The sequence below is a fragment of the Varroa jacobsoni genome, unplaced genomic scaffold, assembly GCF_002532875.2.
Source record: "Varroa jacobsoni isolate VJ856 unplaced genomic scaffold, vjacob_1.0 scaffold_1306, whole genome shotgun sequence".
NCBI lineage: Eukaryota > Metazoa > Arthropoda > Arachnida > Mesostigmata > Varroidae > Varroa > Varroa jacobsoni.
In genome coordinates this window covers 106,086-130,014 of record NW_019214208.1, presented here as the reverse complement: position 1 = coordinate 130,014, position 23,929 = coordinate 106,086, and the positions used below count along the sequence as shown (strand labels likewise).

At 40.3% G+C, this 23,929-nt stretch overlaps 3 protein-coding genes across 7 annotated transcripts in view; 1 reads left to right on the top strand and 2 right to left on the bottom strand.

Moving 5' to 3' along the window:
- Positions 1-1,268: 1,268 nt before the first annotated feature.
- Ssu72 (Ssu72 CTD phosphatase) lies at positions 1,269-12,132 on the bottom strand. 2 transcript variants are annotated; one of them, XM_022847757.2, is made up of 7 exons: positions 11,691-12,128; positions 11,057-11,179; positions 6,951-6,993; positions 6,001-6,115; positions 5,561-5,686; positions 3,168-3,286; positions 1,269-2,359 (listed from the first exon to the last, which is right to left on the bottom strand). In XM_022847757.2, exons 2-7 carry the CDS (start codon positions 11,131-11,133, stop codon positions 2,258-2,260), a joined length of 582 nt encoding a protein of 193 aa, XP_022703492.1. In that variant the 5' UTR covers positions 11,134-11,179; positions 11,691-12,128; the 3' UTR covers positions 1,269-2,257. The 2 variants fall into 2 exon arrangements, with proteins under 2 accessions (XP_022703492.1, XP_022703491.1); XM_022847756.2 differs by lacking the exons at positions 1,269-2,359; positions 3,168-3,286 and having other exon boundaries at positions 5,122-5,686; positions 11,691-12,132.
- A 1,415-nt stretch (positions 12,133-13,547) lies between these two features.
- The window catches only part of LOC111268658 (double-stranded RNA-binding protein Staufen homolog 2), a 30,562-nt gene continuing 20,180 nt past the window's right edge, over positions 13,548-23,929 (top strand). For 2 of the 3 annotated variants that reach the window (XM_022847777.2, XM_022847775.2), the window contains exon 1: positions 13,549-14,332. In XM_022847777.2, the coding sequence (XP_022703512.1) occupies positions 14,326-14,332 (7 nt within the window). In that variant the 5' untranslated portion in view covers positions 13,549-14,325. Of the gene's footprint in view, positions 14,333-23,929 lie in introns of all 3 variants that reach the window. The other variant, XM_022847776.2, reaches the window with a different exon arrangement.
- The window catches only part of LOC147752342 (uncharacterized), a 4,990-nt gene continuing 981 nt past the window's right edge, over positions 19,921-23,929 (bottom strand). The window contains exons 2-5 of one of the 2 annotated variants that reach the window (XM_086971764.1): positions 22,059-22,286; positions 21,229-21,435; positions 20,400-20,534; positions 19,921-20,071 (exon numbers count right to left, since the gene is read on the bottom strand). In XM_086971764.1, the coding sequence (XP_086827890.1) occupies positions 19,952-20,071; positions 20,400-20,534; positions 21,229-21,435; positions 22,059-22,286 (690 nt within the window). In that variant the 3' untranslated portion in view covers positions 19,921-19,951. The remainder of the gene's footprint in view (positions 20,072-20,399; positions 20,535-21,228; positions 21,436-22,058; positions 22,287-23,929) is intronic. The other variant, XM_086971765.1, reaches the window with a different exon arrangement.

The following is a 23,929-nucleotide window of genomic DNA, read 5'->3' as shown; positions in this document are numbered from 1 at the left end:
TATATGGCTTTTGTAAGCCTGCATATTGTCGTAGAGGGAAAAAGACTTAAAATCTGTGCGATAACAACGATTTTTACACATCTACCAGCTAGTAATTACCATTAAATCGACTGATGGAATTCCCGGCTTGCCACAGTCTGGCTTAACCTAAACCTTCTCTGAGTCAATCCCTTTAGGAAACAAGTTGGTAACCTTCAGATAGCACATTTTTAGAATAAAAAAGAAACATTTGAAACATTTTTCACTGCGGTCGGCAATCTCAAATCAGCCACGCAAATAACGTTTTTTCTTATTTATTCAATAACAGTAAAAGCAACTTACCAGAATTTGAGAAGTGGTTGACCCTCTGCCCGGATATTGTTACAACACTATCCAAAACTCTAGCAGCGCTGGATAATCTCTCTCCAAAAAATACATGTTTTTTTATTATATTAATTTTTGTTTACAGTAAGAAAGAGTACCTATAAGTAAACTGCTAGCTGTTCCCGCCCAAATGTCCAGCATTCGACGTTTGAATTTAAAAACCCGTACTTTTCAAATTCCAAGTACTAGATTATACCAAACGATATTTTTCAATGCAAATGCTTCGAAGCAAGCATATGTTTCAATATTTTCGTGGTCTCAGTTGGCGTTTGGCTGACATCCAATGAACAGAAGAAATTTCAGATTTACGTAGCCAATCCTCGCTTGGTGGCAGAATAAATGATGATAAGTCATGCCGCTCGAATGCTAAAAAAGATAGACCTGGTGAACACATATTTTCCCTTCTTGAATTTGCTACTACTATTTATCTTTACGCAGATAACTTTAAATGGGTATTAAGCAGAAACAAAGAGTCTTCTTTACAAGTATATTTTCCTTATTTTTTCAATTATGGCAAATTGCAGCCCTCAATCACAGGTATTCCTAAATGATACCTGTGCCAGTTAATAGATTGTCACTTCGACACTCATTTTAACTCGCGTCGAAAACACTAATGTTAGCTTTTCAACAGCGTCAACAAATGTTTATATATTCACACTTGTGTTTACTTTTGTTTGAATATTTTCATGAATTGGATAAAAATAAGTATCCTCCTGAATGCAGACGTTCCATCGTCAAACGCAGATTCGTTCCTCTTTAGTTCTATTACCCCCTTAAAGATTAACCTCGAGTTTTGAAACACGTTATGTATAATAAAGCAAGCTATGAGGGTGATTTTGGACACAGGAATACTTCTTAATATTTACGCGTAAAAATTTATAGGCAGCTACACAAACCACACCGGCTTGAGTTAATGGAATTTATTTTTATACTTACATAAATATCATTGAAAATTATCTTTTAGCTTTCAACTCAGCTTCCCAACACATGGCAGAGGTGCTCGAAAGTCGACCTATATTCAATATTAAGGTACAATTGGCTCCATTATTTCATCCATCTTCCGTTATATCGTTGTAGTCAAGCCACTACTAGTCCTGCATTTTGTCATTGGATTATAACTTTACACTGCTCTGATTGCCAAAGGCATACATAGCAAAACTGACGGAAGATTTAGTTTTACGTTGGACATTTCGGTTTCATACCTAAATTCATTTGTCTTCACCTATAACTCTATTGGTCATGTCACATTGGCTTCGTCTTCTAGAGAAATGTTTGTTTCATTTAAAGCATATGATAAGAAACACGAAATGTTTTTATTTATTCCACGTTATTTTTCAGAGTGAACATGCGCTCTTTAATACGGAAATATTCCGAGTAACCCAGCAGTGAACATCACCACTTCATAGAAACAGTATGAAAGAGGCCACCCGCGTGCGTATACACTATGTATACTAGGATGTTTGTCTTTATATCTCCTAAGTGAAATGCAAATTATTCTGTTAATCAATGAATATCATTTTACTCGTACACATGGTATTATAAAGAACTGAAAGATGGTATCAGAAAGAAGCTGAAATTCTTTATATCCATTCAACAGCGGTAGTAACGATCTCTCATTGGTGGCCAGCTAGCTTATCCATATATATATATATATATTGTCGCCACAGCTTTGTGACCTTTGTAATTGTAGCAGCACAATTTATTGAAATATGTAAAGGCCGGTAATATCTTTGTGTGTGCGTCAGTTCATGATACAACTCTCTCGTCTTTAGAAACTTACTGAGGATTTCTAACCTGGTCGCCATATTTTCCGGACCCTTAGAAACATTGGCAATTATATTCGGATGTCATTTGTCTATATTGTTTTGAAAATTGCTAGCGCGCCGTGCCTTCCTTAGTAGAACTGTATACTATGCAGGATAGTTCGACTTTTTTTGGATTCGAATTCTTGCAGCAGCTCATCGATGTCGTTATCTAAGTCATCAGATTCAGCCATCTGTTGGATGGAACATAATAAAAAAAGAATAGCGACATCCCTGATTAGAGTCAACTCATCACTGTTTTATAAGGAGGTGAAAAATTTCTCATAATAATATTGTAATACTTTATTGTAGTATGGTTAATTTGATACGAAAGAATCACACAATTAGAAAACAACATCCACTGATATTTCTATCAACATGTAAACAGGTTAAAGTATGTTTCAACCGTCGAAACTATTCGAGAACCCCTAAAGCTCTAAAAGCGTTTCACTTAATCGTGTCCATGAAACTGCATTAAATTCGGGCTATAGATCTTTGTCGTATAGCATAGAATAATCTAAATTAATTTTATTTGGATTAGAAAATATTAATAATCATAATCAATTATCAAAAGATAATAAATAATAATACATATAACAAGCATCACTATTTTTGCCGAATACAGAAGATCCATATGTATTCAGTTCCCTACGAAATTCAAACTGATTTTTTCTAAGTGAGACTGATTGACGGTCTGCACCGTTGTGAAATTGCTTAAGGATATTGTATGGGCGTGACCAAGAACTCCCTCTACAATCTGCTGACATCATTTGTGAGGTGATCGTAACAAAAGACCAATATACGGCTGGTCGGCACTGCTAAGCCTTTTCGCTGTTTAGAATCACAATTTTTGCCTACAACTAGAATTAAATATTGAGCTGTGGAAGTAGCCGTTTGTCTCCGTAATTAGGACGGTAATAGCGGATGTAGAACTTGATGTTTCTATTTGGTATAACTGACCCGGTTAATGATCATAATTGGCTTTGAACCCAAATAACTAACCTGTTGTGCAAGATCACAGAACATGAACGCTCCAAGAGTTGCTTCTTCATGATTGTCGAGCACATCTATATTAATTACATGAACAGGAGAATTATGCTCGATTGTTCGACGCGAGAATTCTGCAATAAAAGACATTTTCATTTTTTCGCGTTAATTAGTTTACTGTTTGCCTTAGTGAACAGTTCATTTCGCTGGTATCAAGCATGTTATTTTTGTTAGTTTTAATACTCATGAAATCGATAATGTCTTATGAGTACTTTATTATCGATGAAGGTTTTTAGGCAATGACGGACTAACATAATATCGTGTTAGATAACTAGCCATATAGAAACTGTTTCAACTTGTGCATTATCCAAATGTGTATATATCTATAATAGATCCATATCAAACAACACTGACGAACTTGTCACGACATTGGGTTGCAGAAACGAATCTCTTTTATTTATTTTATTTACCTTGATAACCGCTATACCGCTAACCGATAATAGCTGCACCGATGAAAAAAAATGACCAAATGTGGGGTGCATTAGTTCTAAAATGGACGGCTAAAATGTGTAAAATATAATTAACTTTGACACGAAAGACACATTCCGGCTCTCAGTATCTTATGATGCTGTTCAAAGCTATTTCTATGTGTGCGACTAATAGACAGACGATTCAAGCATAATCTACAGAGAAAAAGCTAACTGGTCTTTACGTGTCGGTTCCACTAGATCATTATAAAAAGCACCTCGTGTCTATCTAACATAGAGACTCTTTAGGCTCAAGTGTTTCCTTTACCTATAACACACACATAGCCTCAAGTTCTACCATTTGCAATACCAATTCCTTTTGCGCAACTTCTCAGTATAATTTACGAAATTTATTAAGCGCGCCACGGTCATTAGGAATTTCATAAACCCACTGCCTCTTAAACACCAAAATATTCTATCAGCCACGTACGTTTCCCAACACTTGCCATTCTATATGCCTGAAATGATGCCAAAGTATAATTTGGCACGCAAGGACATTTACATAAATATCAACCAACCCTTTGTTTTGAAGATGGAAAGCTCTGATTGTCGCTACAGGAGCCCTTCACGCGAAGGAAGATCTACGAATGGCATAGGGTGAACAAAAATGAGAAATTGCGGTATACTTAGAAAAAAAAAGGATGATAAAATGATAAAAAATAATCTCCGATAGAAGGCGTCAATTGATCGACTGCAAACGCAGCATTCGAATGGGACTAGAAATTTCGTTCATAAAGCCATTTCCCAAATGGAGACAAGATCTGGGCGGAACGCCTTTGACACTGCAGTATTTGAATGCATTCAAGAAACATTAAAGATGGAGACGTAAGCGACCACTGTAAGGCTGTTAACCTCCATAGAAAAGGCCATTATCAACGGGATTTCGTCGCAGGGGACTTGAAACCATTCAGCGATGTCGAGGTCAGCGGTACTTTGTAAGCTGTAACACAGGCAACCTTAGAAAAGCCCAATTTCAGTTACATTAAATTACCCGAGTTTAACCCGAGATTACACACGATTGTGTGTAATATCGTTAGGTATACGTATAATGGAATACTCCTAAACGCCGGTCTTCAAGCCTTAGAGTCAATCAATACCACAATAGATCCCACTACCTGTACGTTTAATATAAAAAATAGGACGAGCTTGTCTGCTGCTTTCATAAGTAAATATCAATCTAACAGATACAGGTTCTAACAGAAGAAGCTGTACAGAGGTCAGTTGTATCCGAAAGAAATCTCCGTAAATGGTTCTCCCGGAAAGCTGCTAAAGTTCCATGAAGAATAACGTGATGTGAACTGATACAAAACTCAATATACCCCAAGTCGCGCCACAGGCTCAGCTCCTAAGAGCTGACAAAATTAAAAAACCTTAGTAAAAAAAGCTACTATGAGCTCAAACACCTTAAATATCCTATCCAAAATTATTGCGTCTTCGGCCACTTCAGCGTAGATATTTGCAAAGATCGTGGGTTTTTATTATTACAATAACCTTGAACGGGTTTAGCAAAGGACTCGTATTGTTGTCCATTGGCCTAGGACCTTGTTTCACTTGGTAGTAGCATTCAGTTCCGGTTTCTGCTCTGCGTGTTCATCTAACGTAGGTATCTTTGAGTAAACTGTCATCTTGTTGATGTGCGGATCATAAACGAAGAAGCAGAAATTACGTATTGAGTTTTTATTCTTATAATGATGCTGCTGCTGCTGCTGCTGCTGCTGCTGCTGTTGTTGTTGTTGTTGATGATGATGATGATTGCGATGATGGTGATGGTGATGATGATTATTGACAAATTGAAAAATTCTAGCAGAAGTTGAATTTTGAAACAGAAGTTTGGCCTGCCCCCGTCTTCTGGGTACGGCTCGTTTCTGCGTGAACACCCACCCTCGACGACCTGATCGTAGACTCGTTCCTCGACCGTGAAGATTACATCAAAAATCTCGCTGCTGAGCTGGAACTTCTCAGGAGCCCGCTTAATTCGCTTATTTCGGTCTAGCATGTTCAGAATACCTTAAACAGACGATATATCACAGTTTTGACTGAAAGAACTAATTATTTTTAACTCTTATCAGAATTTGCACAATGACGTACCCCAGCAGTACTATACATCCTATTAATTTCCAAACACAGTCTACCAAAATAACATACACACAGAATTGGCTTTAATCACGAATTAATCAAAAATCAACTTGAGAAATCTGTGTTGGCGAGTCGCTGGCTAGATCAAACGAACGAATTATATAGAAACCATATCACAAAAATACTGCAAACAATGAACTTTTAATATGGCATTTTGATAGACTCAACAATCAACGGCCAATTACCATTATTGGTGTACAGATTTTTGTCTTTCCGCATGAGGTCCTGGTACATTGTCTCGTAAGGCGTTCCAAAATCGTACACATTCGGTTTGTCGGGAGCATTTCCTGGGAGCTTTACCTGTAACACAAATGCGCCAGTGCCCCGTTAAAGCCCATTCAACAAGCAGCACGTTAGGATATGTATTGCAACTAAATCCAACGCATGTTACATACGATAAGTGAATTTCCTACGGGCTATTATAAATTTAGCTGATTTGGTTAAATGAGTTCTTTCGGCCTACCTCTGTGTGTCACAGGCTCCGGTTCCTGAGACCTTTAGACACCGCTACAAGATTCACAAGATGAGCGCTCCTCGTAGTCAAACATACTCTTTCCGTACAAAAATATTTACATATAAGTGAAAACAAATAATAACATATCACAGGCCAGCGGCATTTTTCATTATGGATGCATCGGTTTCCGTATTTAGTGACGCAAAATGAGGCACATAAACAGATCTATTTATGAATTCACCGTTTATTTTTTAGCGAACGATTTTGTGAGAGCCAATTTGATTTCTGCTAGATTTCTGAAAAACGATCGGTCCTGATTTTGCTGTGATTTGTATATGCATGTTGAAATTGCAAACCCGAACAACCAACGAAAATTAAACTTACCACACTTACGCAGCCAATTAACGTTAACCAACCAGCCGATTTAATTAATTAGATTAAAAATAACCACAAAGCGAAAAAGCAACAGTTTTAATTTAAAAAAAATCGAACGTTTTCTCTATAATGGTAGGAAGCGTGAATTATCTCTAAAGTAAAAAAAAACTATGCTAAACATCGTCAACATAATTTCACCTATCCATAGATATAACTGTCCATATTGTCACTGCTGAATAATTCTTAGTGTTTAAAGTACTGTTCAATACAAGGCAATATTGACATCTTTGTAAAAAAAAAACAGACCTTATCGCCCGTCCCAAATGACCGCACCTTGAAGCCGCGTTTACTGAAACAAGACAAAGAGAACATACTTGTTTGGTTAGGGGCGGTGTGCTAATAAATTCGATATATTTTGGATTCATGATGAATAGATATTCACTAGTCATGTCTCGTATCGAGTCAATTATCAGTTACTGATAATTGAATGAACTGAATCTAGCGGCTCTAGTGTACGCTGTTAATTGCCGAGTAGCGTAAACCATTAGGTAGTTCATAAATTAATAGAAAATTAAATAATTTGAAAGATCATTGAGCCTCAATTGGTAATGGAATTCGGAACTTCATGGTTGTATGTCTGCCGGCATACACACCAAAGTATCGCGGCAACAGCTAACTTGTTTACGCAATCATTCGAAAAGGTTTCCAAATTATCTTTCCTTTCTAAAAAGATCTTTGGTAAAAAGAGCCAGTAAAAGAGGTTCTCAGGTTGAGGACTTAAGTCCTCAACCCGTCCAAAGAGTCCTCTGACAAAAAGGTAACGAAGCCATGTTATATAATCCTGATAATATGTCTGACTATATTGTTGTGTGTCGTTGCCTACACATGCAAGTCCAGCCCAGTATTGAATAAACAACTGAATAAATATCACGTCATTTCTTTTTCAAAGCACATTTACACTCGTACCGTGACCCCTTTTCTCGAATGCAACGTCACGATATTTACCGTTGCTTACAAAGTTTGAATCGACTAATTATTCCAGTTAAAAGGGAGAAATATGAGACAAAGCTGGAGCAACGCATATAGAGATTGAAGGTCTTTGAGCTGAGTACGCGTACTTCACAGTTTTTGTCGTAGTATCCGAACAGGCTTCAGAGCTGAGAGTTGTCAGGCACTTAAGGCAGTCGAAAACCAGGCAAGACAAAATATTAAGTATTCTAAATATCTTAGTATAACGAATACAGGCATATGATGGTCGCCGATAGTTATGTCACTCAAAGACCAAAAGGCAGCGAAACTGTTATGCCATACACTAGCTTAAACTAAACATGCGTTGCTCTTTATCGCAGTATCGCGATGTACGACTTCATTCAACATAGCAATATTACTAGACCGACGATCTTAACTGCACGAAAGTCGCCAAAGATTTACAGAGCCGAAAAGCTATAAAGCACTCCAGATCTGGGGTCGGTCGTAGACCAAACACCTTTTTACTTAATTCTGAACTGTTTGTGGTTATCTCAAGCTTCATGTTGTTGCAGAATTGGCACAATTTTACTTTATTGATGTCATTTTTGATAACTGTTTATATTGCTGCTCTGTTATTAAATGCTATATATTATTATTAATGCCATTAAATATACAAAAGTCTGCTGGAGTCTATGGCCAAATAGTCACAACACTAATTACAAATAAGTAATCGTTGGCAACAGCAAAAAACCGCTACCCAGGGCAATTTTATACATCGCTACTTTTCATAAAAGATCAGTATCCAGATCTGATACTTAAATATAATAAAATTGCAAGACTTACTATAATACAAGACTAAAAGGATGTGTGTGCTACATTTTAGAATGTTCCTGTATCGGAAAATTAGGACGAAAGGCATGGGACTCGAAAACTCTACAGTTACTTAGAATCAGCATATTGTTCTTATCTGTAATATATTCGAATCGACACCGGTTGTTCGATGAGCAACGATTCGCAACGGGCAACGGGTTCGCTGTCAAGAAAATTCGCCGTTGAAAATTATATTTCATGGCATATATATATATGCCATTAAAAGTGGACGCGTCCAAAATCCGGTCGCCGAAGGTACATTAAATGCAACAGTGAGAAAAACTCTGGTCACGAGGCGGTCCGTACTTCGTTGTACATAGTTGAGCTACAGTATTAAATTGTTAGGAACGTATGAACGATTTTTGTTTATCGTACATTTCTATATTAGATTATTAGGAACGCATGAACGATTTTTGTTTATCGTACATTTCTAAGTTTCGGTTCGCAGATACCTCAGTATCACATGCGTTTGGACAGTTTTTCTGCACTAGAAGCTCTCGTTGCAGTTTTGTTCGGGTGTCAAAACTATACCTTGAGTTTGAACCTGCACGATGGCTAAGTTTAATGACATGAAGCAGAATTTTTGACACATTACTCTTGGTTGTTCGAAGTCCAAGGATTTTCGAAATAATGCGAAATAGGCGTGGCATGGACGACGATAATTCTAAGGTTGAGGACTTTGAGAAGTTCAAATTGACTTGAGAATACACTTCACCAAAATTTTCGAAACTAACTGTTTTGAGCAACGTTTGAAGATACCTGTTAGATAACCGCACACTAATTTATGTGGCTTCTGCAGTTTTTTTTTACATAGGCGAAAGGTGCATGTAGCAAATTGGCTTCTTTTTTACTCAAGGTACGGCCGTATTCCGAGTCAAAACTTAAGGTAAAATTTTGCTACCCGGACGCTGGCAATAAGATTCAAAGTTTAAACACAACCTAACACTTAAGTAGCCAACGAAGAATTGGAGGAGCAAAGCAATTAACAGAGCTTGTTTTTTTTCTCAATATTTCTCAATTCTAAAAGTACGCACGTGTGTGAAAAGACGTAGGAACATACTACATTGATAGCAACGAAATGAAAAAGTGACTTTTATCAGCCAAAAAATACGTACAACGTCAAACAAACCGAATTAACTTTAGACAAGCCCGATTAACAATAAGTGAAGTATGCTTTCGCCTATAGCGCGTTCAAGGAATCCATTGAAGGGGCGTCTTAATTGACAGGCTCAACAAGAGCAGGCCAGTCCGGCTTAATGGAGAAAAGCAAGCAGACGTAACAAAACCACCGAGCGTATGCGTTTCGCACATTTATGAGTGAGCGGAGTAGAAAACAACCTACAATTTTGACCTAGATTGTCATTCTTTACGAACACGGATGTCAAACAGTGAGTGTGAGCAAACACTATGACAATTCTTCACGAGTGCATCCGTTTAAGTATCAACTAAATAAACTTTTTCTAAGTTTATTTAGTTGATACTTTTTTTTAAGGTATTTTGGAACAATGAGAAAGCATATACTCGCCATAAAAAGTAATTCGATGAATTGTTACCATCCTCAGTTGATTTTTACACAACGTTCATTTACGAGTGGAACATATGTAGCAGAGAATGTAAGACAACCGACGTGATTAAAATAAAAATAGATAGCAAAATCTTCACAGATTTATCATAGGAGAACGTTTAACAAACAGGCCCACACCACGCCAGATCTATTATGCTAAGATAATACCCCCACCTCTACAATATGTGCGAAAACGGTACTTTTTTGAGGCTATATTATTTCTCTTTTATTATAAAACGTATCTTCTATTTAGACAATAGATCTTCGTCTGATGGTAAAAAAAATGCAGAGTCTGCTGAACGAGGGATACTTTTAGAAAATCCCATAGAGTACTTGAGTATAACATAATCAATTTTTGCGAGATATCTCATTAGTGGATCATCAACTCAGACTTCCATGATACTATTTCATGTTCGAATTAGACTTTACTCACTAAATCGATTCGTTAAGCCTTCTCAGTCAACGTCACAAAACCAGATTTCGAATCTACTATTGCGGTATATAGACCATCATTGCTTGAAAATTGTCTAAAATTTGACCTTTTTTGCTTATGGACAAGCTGGATCACATTCCGGATCACACTCCACATTGACTAATTGACCCCGTTTTTCGTGATTTTATCGCTTTGTAAATGTATGACGCATATACAAGTTGAGAATACATTTTGCAAATCTACAGCTTTCTGATCACGTCTATCAATAAGTCTTCACCTAAGACTCTTCTAACGGTCTCCAGGTGCCAATTGAGTGTCGAGTATGAAGAGACGTTTACACCTGCCGATCTGCGGCGTCGGCGGCGACTCCGGAGTCTACGCCCTGAACTCAACTCTTTAGAAGTCCTAATGTTTGACGGAGACTCGGAACCGTACACGGACCACTGCTATTCGCGAAACTTCTAAAATAACAAAGTGTTAGTATGCGGCTTTGCTGTGGAAAAGCATCGAAACTAGATCATCCAACATGACTGGAGAGATTTGCAAGAGATCTAAAACAAATTTTCCGCAATTTACCTGAGAAAAAGATGAGTTTCCATGCTGCGGTTCTGATTACTAGAACATACAACTGCAAAGCGGATATTGGACGGCATTTCTATTTTGTTAAGTAAATCTCTTCATATGCGTCGGCATTAACACCTGAAAATGTCACCAAACGAATCAAATGACGCTTATCAAGTTTTCCTTGAGACTCTGTTACGGCCCCTCGTGCCCGCTAATCAGACCCAATTTTCTGATCCGAAAAGCGTTTGATAGAATCCGGCTACCATCATTTGCACACTTGAATTCAACGTGGCCTCTTTATAGGTAGAAATCGAAAAATTAATACTATTGACGTAACGTATTTTTCTCAGTATGCTAATTCACAGAAGGCAATAGAAACTGAAGGGGTTATCGAACACATGAAACAACAAACACTGGTTTTTATCAATAACAGGTCGAACCGGCTAACATCGCAACCTACAGGCCGAGTTACAACAATGCCAAAATAAATGCAAACAACGATTCGCACCACGGCCACAGTTCGCCGTTACGACACCGAAATTCGAATGTTAACTACTTAAAAACTAGGACTTCCGCACCCTGAAACTTCAAAGGCTTCGAGCAGAGCAAAGCGGGTCGGCGTGGTACTATTCGTCGTTTTTCGTACCTAAAATGACGATATTTCTCCGTAATTTCTCCAGTGCCCGGAAGGAGTGTCGATTTTGTCAGATGACCGGGGTCGGTGAAAAAACGGGACACGGCAGAAGTTTTTACTCCGGACGTCCTGGCTGACGTCTAACACCAGCTGGGTCTTGAGAACGTTGCACAAAATATGCGGCGTTTAGTAACAATAGCATCACTATCAATGCATTGCCGAATGCAATAGGACGTTAGGTTGCAGGACAGGCTAAAAGACAGAGAAAAAGTGGTGAGTGAAGGACCGCAATGCAAGCACAGCGCCTTGTTGATAGTTGTTAAAGACTTCGGATCAGCTATTTAGCTAGAATAGGCCTTCGAAAACAAGTTTTGGCATCCTTCCGCTGCTAAGTGAATGTCCACTGTGATTTAAGCCGACAGCTAAACGCAGTCGCATAGGCAGTCTAATCATTGTTATGGTTTGAGCCACCGGGCGATGCGGCTTGTATAGAAGGGAGCGCGGTTTAGAATCGAATGGAGCGATTCAATATGAACAACAAACCGCTTTTGATCAAATTCGACTAACAAAACAAAGTATGCCAAAATCGCTTTATTGACGAGCTGGGATTATTTATCACGAACCTTGACGTACCATTTCTGTTATAGTAGATTTAGATATAAACGATGGTCTGTTGCTCGAAAGGAACATCCCATGAAATTGAAAAGAGAGCCACCGGAGTGATTTTCTTCTACACCCAGTGTACAATGACTTTCAAACTACGTTACAATTGTTTTAATTATATATTTTGTCTACAATTTTTTTTGAAAAAAATTGAAGTCAGTAAAAATAATTAAGCATATATTTTTATTATACTGGGATTGAAAAACAGATATTAAATATGATAAAAGTATAAAAAATGTATATATTTGGAGAATGACAAAGGTGTAACGGGTAAGCGAACTGCGGCTTACATTGTTAGGTAATATTCAATTAAGCACGACAACTATGGTATTGGTGGGCTTTCTAAGAGGCCTAGGAATTTTTTGTATTTTATATTGCCATTTTTTTCTGGGTATTAGTACGATCGGGTGTAAGTTGGCGCACAGGCTTTCCTTTAAGACTACCAGCAGTATATATTATAATTTCGTGGTGGACGTTTCTGAATTATATTTCTACAATTATATTGTGACGTCCTGAATACAAATCGAGTCACATAGGATGTCTATCTTCTATTTTCGCGTACGGCACTGTTAAGTTCGGCACAAAGACTTGTTATAGAATTACATCGTTATCCTTTTTCAAGACGAATAAATATGCCCGTATATTACAGATATTGGTCAAGTAACGCTGCTAAAGCACAATACAAGATTATTAAATCAAAACATATCTAGGTATTAGTACATGGATGTTAGAGTGTGCTGGCATACACGACAAGTAGGTATTATAAATGAATGCTTCAATAAACTATATTTTCTAATAAATTTTTCTACGAGGCGATTTACGCACAATGAATTCTCGTCTATATGTTTTGAAGCAAAATAATAATGATATCTAAGTTTCTGTAGTGAGTATTAGGTATCGGGTACATTCGCTATCTTCGCACGTGATTTTGTTTGTTTGTTCCATTGTCGTAAATGGAAATTTTTTATATAAAATTTGTTACCGAATGGTTGTTGCACACACCCCCGTAGTTTTTTAGCGTAAATAAAAGCGTCCTTCAATTCGTAAGTATCGATCTGTTTGGTATTTGTGATACGTTTGAGATTTTCATAAACTTACGCTTATACCCGCATTGGGAAAATCTGAACTTTATTTAAGGAACTCATTTAACTTTATTTATTTACTAATCCATTAAAATGTACCGTTCCTGCTGGATAATTTTCATTAAACTTCATTCATCAAACATTCGTCGTACATCGCGCGATGGCCGCACTACTTGCACGATGACACCTATTTTCGTATCTGCATTCAACCGTTGTCCCTTCAGTGGTGGGGAGGGCAAAAGCCTGTCGGCGAGGGCATTCGTTATCTGCCTCGTTCGTGCTGATAGACAATCGCAGTTGCGCACAGTTCGAGCTAGCGCCGAAGCTCTAGAGACGAAAATGGCGCCCATGCCACGAGTCGACCGCGGTCTGCCGTCTGCTTTTCGTGAAAACCTTGCCGTGCAACAAAGGACAACTGGCCGCTTTGCTCTTTCCATCTACTTGCGCTGGTCCTCTTCCACACCAACCTTTCTTTGCCGCGTTGCTCTACGATACTCCCCTGTCGAAAGCCACCACAATGTTAGCACGGTGGGTGGGAGAGACCTTCCGAAGTCTCCGCTAGAAAACGCCAGCCCACGGACTATTGGCTAGCGCTGTTTTAAAATACGAGCTACGGGTCAAGATCACAGCCTACCACTGGTGAGAGAAGGAACGGATCCGGCTAGGGTAGCCTGACTGGTTACCGACCATCGGGGCTCTACCGAGAGCGAAGCGGAACAGTTCTCAGTGAGTAAACGAGCGCCAAGTGATACGTTGCTGGTAGTGGGTGAGTGCCGTGGCCGTGTGCGGAGCACAGGGGCCGATAGCGCCTCGGGTGTCCACGGTTCCTCCGATGCTTACAGAGGTCGGAAGCGATCTCAGATATCTGCTCAACGACCGAAGACACTGCACTTCGCCCCAACATGACCGGTGAGTAAGGAGATAAATGGAACAAATCGAACTGAGAAAAACGCAAACGAAATTCACCAGGTTCGTCAATTAACAGTTGCACTCAATATTCAGCTCGCCATTGGATACGCAGGATTCTTTCAGTTCTGGGTTAGTTCTTCACTGGATGCGTGCGTGCGAATGTATGTGTGTGTGTGTGTGCGCGTATAGTTTACAGCAGAGGCATTAGGAAGACTGAGCTGGTGCTGCTGATCAACTAAGGTTCGAAAGCAGGCGAAAAACGAACCGAACGCCATAAGGAGAAAGTGACATATCTCAGGATAATCGAAAGACGCACAAGTCTTAATGGATATGGTCGTCCATAGACGAACATAAGGGAATCAACGGAAAGCTCTCGTAGGTGCTTCGGAGAGACAGCTGATCGACCTACTGCTGCTGCTGCTGTTGTTAGCGTGCACAGGACTACGACAGGTCCTGAACAGCAGACACAGTTTAGTTGGGATATCCAAGGGTGGACAGGCCGTTTCACGGCTATGGCGAAGCTTTTTACGAATAGAGCGATGTATGATCATCAGTGCTATTAGGCAGAGATTATACCCGTTGTATTAGCCAGTATCAGCCGAAAGCTTAAAAAGAGGTAAAGCTTAAAAAGAGATAGAAATTCGGCGTGCAAGCGCGCGATAGACAACCAATAGACCTATTTATATCAGATATGGGTCACGTATTGGACTCGAATTGACCGACGTAGGTGTACATTCAGTGTAACTCTGGACGCACAGACGGCAAGAAACGCTCTGAAGATGATTTTACATGGTGCATCACATATATTGCGAACGCATGGACGGCACGTTAACCAGGTGTTGCGTCCTGGCTCACTCATTTTGCCGCGGTGCTTATTCCTTCGTTTTTCAATCGTCCCTACGATTGCATTACGTTTAATTAGTCACAAATATTATTGTGCTTGCTGGTATTCAGTCGGACACAATGACTTCATCGGGCCCAGTCTATATACTCGAGAGACATTGGGAGCCCTGGGCCTGGGCAGAATTCCATGATATAAACAGTTTTCTTCGCTATTGGTACTTTGTATGCTCCAAATACGCTAGAGGACCCAAGCCCTGGACGTTGTAGCGGTTTAAGCACCAATGGCTCAGATGACGGGGCCTGTTAATGCGCGTTTCTCCGCCGGCCCTCCTACTGGCCTGGTGACGAGTTATGGCGGCTTGACTATAAGGACGTGCAAGTTTGGCCTGCTTTGTCCTGTCCTATCTGTAGCAAGAGACAGTGTTAGCCTACTTGGTCACTATTTATCTATCAATGCTGCTGTGCCTATTGAATAATGGCTGGTAGGAGTGAGCCTATTTGTCTACGTGAGCGTATGCGATTAATGTGGAGGGTGCGTTGATCTGTTCGTGATCGTAAGTGGCGCATTAAGTGGTGCCGCTATTCATATCCGTATGTTTTCTTTCCTTCTCTCTTTCTTTCTCTCGTTGTATGAAAGAGAGGAGAACGAACACTAGAAGGCAGCGCACCATTATGTCCGTGCGGTCGGGTGCGGGCGAGTACTATATTGAAAGTGACATGTTCGTCATAGCAATAGTAACAAATACACATTGAACAATCCAGTCCTGCAGGTCTGATAACAACGTATGGCCTATTCTGAAACTGTACCGTTTGCTTAAATCGCGTATTGCTAGCTCTAAAATGGCGAATTTTTAGTGCTCTTCCTAGTCTAGTTTATGCACGTTTGGAGAAAGATTCAAGTTTATATTCTTGGCAAAATAGATAGACCCGCTAAGTAAAACCCACTTCAGCTGTAGTTCGGTGTCACCAAACTGCCGCTGGCGAGAAGCAAAAATGATGTGGGGTTTAGTTTTGAGGAACAAATATCAAGGAGTTCAATCTTTCCGCGGCAAAGCAATTCGAAGACAAGGATCCGGCGAGAGAGGCTTCTTTCTATTACTTTCCCATGCTGACGTTCGTGGTAAGGTCCATTCAGCAGAGAAAGAGTGGTGAACTACTTCCCAACGGTGAATGAGAAATATATACAAATACGTTTCAGCGGCGCTGTCCGTACGCGAGTCTTTCGTTTACGAATAGATCTCCCCAGAGGGTTCTACTCGTTACTTCGGTACGAGCTAATACGACGACCAGTTCTATGGGATCCGTCTGTGGAAAGACGGACATAGCGATCTGATATATAGTAATGAGCCAGACGTGTGAGATTTGCTGACGGGGCAAATCAAACGGTCAGCCGTCTGGAGTGACTCGTGCAACGTGCTTGCTTTTACATCCAGCACAAGCAGCAGGAGCCAGAGTTCAAGTGAAAGCTTAACTTACTAGACAGCATCAATGAGGGAGGAAACCCTCGGATAAACGGAAGCATCGTGTTGTGACGACGACGACGACGACGATGACAACTAACGTCCACAAAGACTGACGGAGGGAGAGAGGGGGCAACAAAGCTAGAAGCTCTACTAGCGGTAAAGGCAAGCGTTGTGTACTTTCTACTTAAAGAGAACATTGGAAAAGCTGATATGAATAAAACAACTTGCTCGACTTAGCTAGGGAATGAGTACATAGTGAGGCGCATAACGTTGCAGGCGATGGCTGCAAAATGCAAGCTAAAAGCCCGCTAGCTCAGCGTAATCAACAAATGTCTATGGTATTTCGCATAGAAATGGAGACAGACATATAAACTTGGGCGCTACCGTCTAAAAACAAACGATTTTTGGAATGGTTAAGTGGACGGCCTCTAGAAACAAGATTGGACTCTGGTGGGAACGGCGGATGAGATATGCGCTTTATTTTGTTCCGCTGATAAATTTTTGGCACATGAGTTGAGGTTAAATTGAGGTTAGCATCTTAGCCGAAATTCGGTGACTGCCAATGCCCGCAGTTTAAGTCATCCTGGTATGAAAAAATGGAAACCAGTAGATGATGTAAACAAAGACACGCGTAGGTAGGATATTTTATATAGCTTCTTTCGTGATCGTTGATCTTCTAATGTTAGTCTACCTAGGTTCACTATTTTTTCCCTCAACTTAGCTGAACTTCAGTGCAGTCAAACTATACATGATCTATTATAATCGTTTATATAATGATGAAAATGCACTTCCTTGACACTTCGTATCCCTGCACGGAACGAAGTAGTGATTCAGTACCAAACAACGTTTTACACCTTTCTTTCTCGTTATATCTGTTAAAAATGGCCCCATTTGTGTTTAGAATACAAAGCTATCGTAATGGAAGCCACTGGAATTATTGCCGCATCGCACCCGTTTTGGAGGCAGGTGTTTGATTTGGCTTAGTGTTATCCGCGTGGTTTTCTGCTGCTGCTGCTGACCGCCACACGGCATCATTCGACCTCGTCTTACGATGCTTTCAGCTGTGTTGCAGAATTCTCTGATGACCACCGCAGCCGTTGAGGCAACTGGCAGTGTTCGACTGGAACGAACGAAAAGGATCTTCCTTCGCGACAATACATTGAACCACCTCCGTTCATAAGGTGTCGAATAATCGATTCTGTTTGCGATATCTGAAGTCAGTGCTGAAAAAGGAGCGAAACGAGGTTGTTTTTCGTGTCGGACACCCAATAGAACCGGAAAATCTAAATATATCATATGCATGTAGGTGCGTATGTATGTAGATGTTACCATTTAATCCTAATCCAGTATCATTCATTAAGTTTTTCTCAATCTGTTCCATTCCCCCAACTAATAACGCTATTTATCCTTCCACTTTGGTCTTCTCTATTGCCTTACCAATAACAACAAAAGAATCTGTACTGTCTACATCACGCCCGAATATGGGCTCTACTAGAAAAAGAATATTTCTTCACCGATTCTTTCTTCTCCTTTACGCGACCGTCCAATTTACGAAGATGTGTTGTTCTTCAGCGCGCAGCGCGCCGTGTCGCGGCTTGGCGTCATATTAATCGTGCTGACGATACCAGTGCAGTGGGCCCGTCATGCGTTGCATCAATAATAATCTCTATGTAAACTCGTTCACGAGAATGCGCAAGGTCCACAACGGAATGGTGATGGGATGTTTCTGCGTAAGCCCTTTCATAGTGTTGTTTGGACGGCGTGCGTCGCCGGCCTGTAAGATTCCGGCCCTCGTCACGACCCCCGAGATTAATGTTGGCATGCTGCCATTGTGTATATACGACAAACTGACTGTTTTCGTCCTTGAGGTGCCTCTGATTGCTGATACCACCACCATACAGCGTTTTACGTTTATACAGCCTTTTACATACTTCCAACTCGAATAGCCTCTACCAGGCGTTAAGTACGAAGTACCCCAAACGAGTGTTGCTGCGCTCACGAGGCACCAGATTAAATTATAAGCAGGAGGAGCAAAAGTAGATTGATACACATCTGTGCGCAACAACATGCTGTCTCCCAGATAGCGCGACTTTCCAATCCCTACATGTATCCGCCTTTTGTACCCCTCAATTCGAATGAATTTAGGCAGGCTTAATTCGACCCAGTCTATGCAATCTTGCTATCAGTTTACGTGGTCTGTTGACCACGAATCACATAACTGCAATAACTTAACTTTTCGGCCCTCCTCGTCCATATCAAAAGCCCACCTAGTTTCCTTATAATGCCCGTAATCTTCCCTTCATAGAAGTGCGCCTTTACGTAAAACTTACGAGACAGCTTCTAGCGTAGTTAAACTTTCATCGCTGGCTTCGAGCGGCAGCGTGGCTGGCACGATAACGGAACGTTATTAGGATAGGGCACGCTTTTTGTAAGTCTACATTTATACGAATACCAAATTTTCTGCTTCTATTTTTATGGACGATTTCTAGAAGAACGGACGACAGAGTGAGACTTCGCAAGCGGCAAAATTTTTGCATGCATTCAGGTGATTCACACGAAGGTTGAGAGCTGGTCTAAAGAATACACGCGCTAATTGAGTTATAAATGGATGGTCGTAGGTGGCAATAAGCTGAGAAAAAGGCAGTACTATCGTTTATAATATAATAACAAAACGTTTATAATGGGCCATTGTGGATTTGTCAGACGTGTTTGAACAGGTCCCCGATTTGTTGTGCAGAGACCAGATCAATTCTTTTTGTTTTCTAGATCGCATTGGCGTGTGTTACAAATTTCATAGACAAGGCATACACTACATTTCATTAGCCGGGGCGACAAGCATACTTATATGCAGTTTATCCGTGAACCCGATATAAAAAAAAAAGCGGCTTCATAAACCAAAATTTCTACAGGATCGGCGCGGCGACTAATCCATTTTGGGAATACACCCAAGAACAAATCGATGCATCGTAACTCGCAAGCGTTACTCATTGATTTCATGTTTTTTTTTCTTAAATAAAGTTTGCAGCTGTCAGCGATGCGAAGGGCCTTGTAGGCAATATCATTTCAAGTCCAGCCTTACGTAAGTTGCGCATCATGTACATATAATGTTGTACATATGCAAAACGAAGACGTTCTAAATGCCGGAAGACTAGCCTTTTGTCTCATCCAGCCTATATCGTTTAGCCATCAAGATGCGTTAACAGAATGTCCGAGTAGCCGAGTTCTTCGTACTGCGTATGCCTACAGCAATATAAGGACCATAGAATTGATAATGTATAGATATGTTGTTGAACGTATATATTATGGAGACCATCTAAAGATTTATTGAATTAAACTGAGTCCCCATATGGGCATGGGATAGACGGTAACCGTTTTGGTGGTTGCCTGTTTGAACACTGCCCGACTTTGCCCTGCCGCCCAAGGATGCCCTGTTCTGAAATAGAGTAAATTTAACAGTGAGTGCATTAGCTGACACATGGCTCTCCGTATGATGCTGGTTCTAATCACATTATTTAGTAAATATTCACAGTTCTATGGTGATTCTTTGCGGTTGTGGTGTTGATCCTGATAACGAGACGTTGGCGCCACAAATTGTTTGATCTCTGTTATTTATTATGTAATATATGTCGATAATATTAAATATGTACAATTCTAGCAAAAAAAAAACGTATTTTTAGGCGAGAAAGTAGAAGAATGGGTGCCCGCTCTACAAGGACATAAAACACAGGGACTATAATTATAGAATGGATTGATCATTCAACCATATTGTATTTCAAAATAGCCTCTTGTCGATAGATCCGTATTTCCTCGTAGAGTGGAATTAGCGCGTGAAGCCACGAACGGCCGAAAACTGACTGCAAATTATGCACCAGCGAACGCCTCTGTGTTGGTTTATTCTGTAAAACGATTAATTAATTAGGTAAAAAATAAGGGACATCTGAGCTTACGAAGCTTACTACCGAAGGTCACAATTTGTTTCTCATAGACTCTCGAAAATTGAGCGTTCTAATACTTAAGAGCTAAAAGTAGTGCAATTAGCCTAGGCAGTCGAAACTTGGGAAAAAGAAAGCAATGCGGAAAGCAAGTTACTTTAGTAGCGCAGGCACAATCTTTGTAACTTCAAAAGGCAAATCTGTTCGCTCACTAATTGATTTATACACGTTTTTAGCTCTCAAAATATGCATTGGCTGCGTAATCCAAGATAGTAAATACGATTCCTCACAAAGGAATAAGTTAGATGCGATAGAAAGAAATACTGCCATAGCATCTTCGTCCATACTCTTTGTCTATACATGAAATGCGGCACATCTTTGTCAATGTAACACAAGTTTTTAAATACTAATTGTGCAAAGTTACTGCGTACACCATTATGCCATATCGTACAATCAAGTTCATACCACTCGACCATTGAGCGATGTATAAAGCTATCCAGCACTCTTAGGCCCGTCATAGACGAAGAGCGTCCGAACATCTGCTGGCGAGTGTTGAAATAAACGCTCGTGAGAACCGTATGCTGCCAGAGGTGCTATTCTAGATATTCTATCGCTACGTGGCACACGATGCAAATCTGTCAGAAGGTCGTGTACGAACCATCAGAAATTCCATAGTAGTTTGATTTAGAGCTACGAAAAACAGTTGGATAAAGGCCAAAATTAGGCTTGCGGAGCCGAAGAACAACGATGCAACGAAGTGAGTAAATACGGCCAAATCCATAATTTCGAAAATGTTTAGTCGCCAAAAATTCCAATACAGGAAAATTGCTGTAGATACGCCGTGCATCGCGAGTAATAGAAGGAACTGTAATCGCAAAACGCATAAAAAAAATCCATCATGTCAAGTAATACATGAAATAGGTGGGAATAAATTTTACGTAAATAAATAGTTTTTTGTTAGTTTAACGTCCGGTACCTAGGACGTATGCGTTACTGACAGCTAAGACGGCTGCCTCACTGGAGCTCGAAACGAATCGTGTCTCCACGCTCGATTCCGAACCTAGAACGCCTCATCACGGAGTGATGAGGCGTTCTAGGTTCTGGGTTCTATCTAGGCTCACGGACACGGAGTGTCCGTGAGCTCAGCAGGCAGACGCGCAGCCACCGCAGCATCATGGGGATAGCGTGAAAAGGCGCCGTATTACGCTAGCACAAGCACTCATTTACAAAATAGGCTTTTCGTATGCATATTGAGCACTGAAGACGAACTTCGTTTAGTTACATGTTACCTATGACAACGCTCCCGAGCCCAATCTCACCCTAGACAAGAACAAAGATGATTACGAATCCTCAATAATGATTATGTACATTTCGACTATATATTATCAGATATTAGGAGTCCTCAACTGTGCCATGTTTAGCTGACCTCTAACACAAAACAAAATATTTTATGCCATTTTGAATATTCTTGACCCCGCTAATTCATACATGAATAAATAGGCGACGATTGTGCCTGCCGATACACACGTCTAGCCAGGCACAATGATGATCGAACATTGGCACGCAGACGTTACAGATTAGGCAGTGATACGTCCGAGCTTCACGAGGCAGTCCGCACTTTTTGCAGACGCAGTTGGTCGTTACCAGCTGATTTGACCAGGGTCGCGATTTGAACTTCAGGTGGAACGCCGTGGCCAGCGTTGTGAGGGCGCTTCCCTGAATTCAGCGCGGAGAAGAAGACAGGACAGGGAGGATACTGATAGTGAAGTTGCTTGTTTAGACAAGCTGGACTAGTCCGGTGTGTTTTGGCTATCGGGGTTGATTAAGTCACATGTTCACTGAGTTAAAGTAGTATTAAAAAAAAATGACTATTTTCGATGATCATGCTAAATAAGCAGCAATCGATGATCGATTCAGGGGGGCAAATGCATGGGTAGTGAGGTGTACCGAAACAGAATACTGCAGAGATTTGGTAGAGATTGGGCCATTTCAGCATAAGACGCAACAATTTCTGTGGTAAATGATATATTCCGGTTTAGTATATATACACAGAGTTAGGCAAAAGCTTTCATGTTCAAAAAGAAAGTGGGTTATTAGTGTGTACGAACGCTGGGTCTGTGAGGCTGGTTTTTTCACAAGCATAAGGTTAACTCTTTTCTCATTATTTGCCTGTTTTTCTTCTTTATATTTTTGCACCACTCTGTATATATTAGTCTATTACAAGCAAATCCGGTGAACTTTGAAACTGGATAACTTTTAAACTCGGTCGATTAGAATAATTATTTAATGTGGGTGAGAAATACTCTATGCACCCGGTCCAGCGCCCCTGCAGCTTCCGGCCATATACCTACCATTCGCGCTCCCATATGTAATGTCTCGATTTATGGCTTCTCTAAACACGCACGAGCTTCGTAAAACATAAAACCCGTAATCACACGAGTGTATAAACAGACTGAGGCCAACGTTAAATACTCTTCCATTCAACCCAGGAAGTAATGATAAGGCTTCTCTGGCATTGTCGTCAAGCAATCAGACTACGTGCGTTCGACTGCGGACCAATGCTGCATAAGAGATTCAAGATACCGAGCGGTATTTATCGTCTTCTCCTTTGGCAAGTACCTCGTGATAGCAGATGCCCCTGACGTCCATTCCAAGTGCTACCACCACCTTATATCCGAACCTATTCGATACTGCCATCGCACTTGATTTTACTCCGGGATGATGCCATTCATTCGCCTGATCTTTCTCACGTATCATCATCGTACGGATAGATGCATCGTATATGGAGACCGTATGCTCCAGAAGAGACTTTTGTTGATTAAAGTTCGGCAAATTGCACGTAGAGTGCACCATGCGCATTTCTATTGGCTTAAAGTCAATCTGTGAGGGACATATTTCTTACCCGTTTTCAGCAATTTCAGTACCTCAAGGTTTTAACTCATTAAACGTTCCATGTGAAATGCCAGTTCGTTGTCAGAGCCATTATACACCAAGTTCTGCTTCTATGGAAAGCCTCTTCGTAGTGCGTTTTTGTTTGAGATCCAGACAGCTCATCACCTCCTCGCTGCACTTTTCAACCTTTGTTCTTAAAACGTTGCGCTGTTTACATGCTATGCGTTAGTTGTACGTGTTGTAGTCTTCGAGAGACGAAAATTTCACCAATAAGCATTAATTTTCAATACTAAAGAATGTCTATCGTTTTGATCCCAGTTCTCCTGAAATAAACTCGACCGGTTTTCACGCATAGGTTTTCGAGAGAACTGAGGTATTTACTAGTTAAATTTTATTTGCTAGCGGCGCATAATTCAAAAGCAATTCAATTTCAAAGTCTGTTGGATTCGATGTAACAGCCTATATAT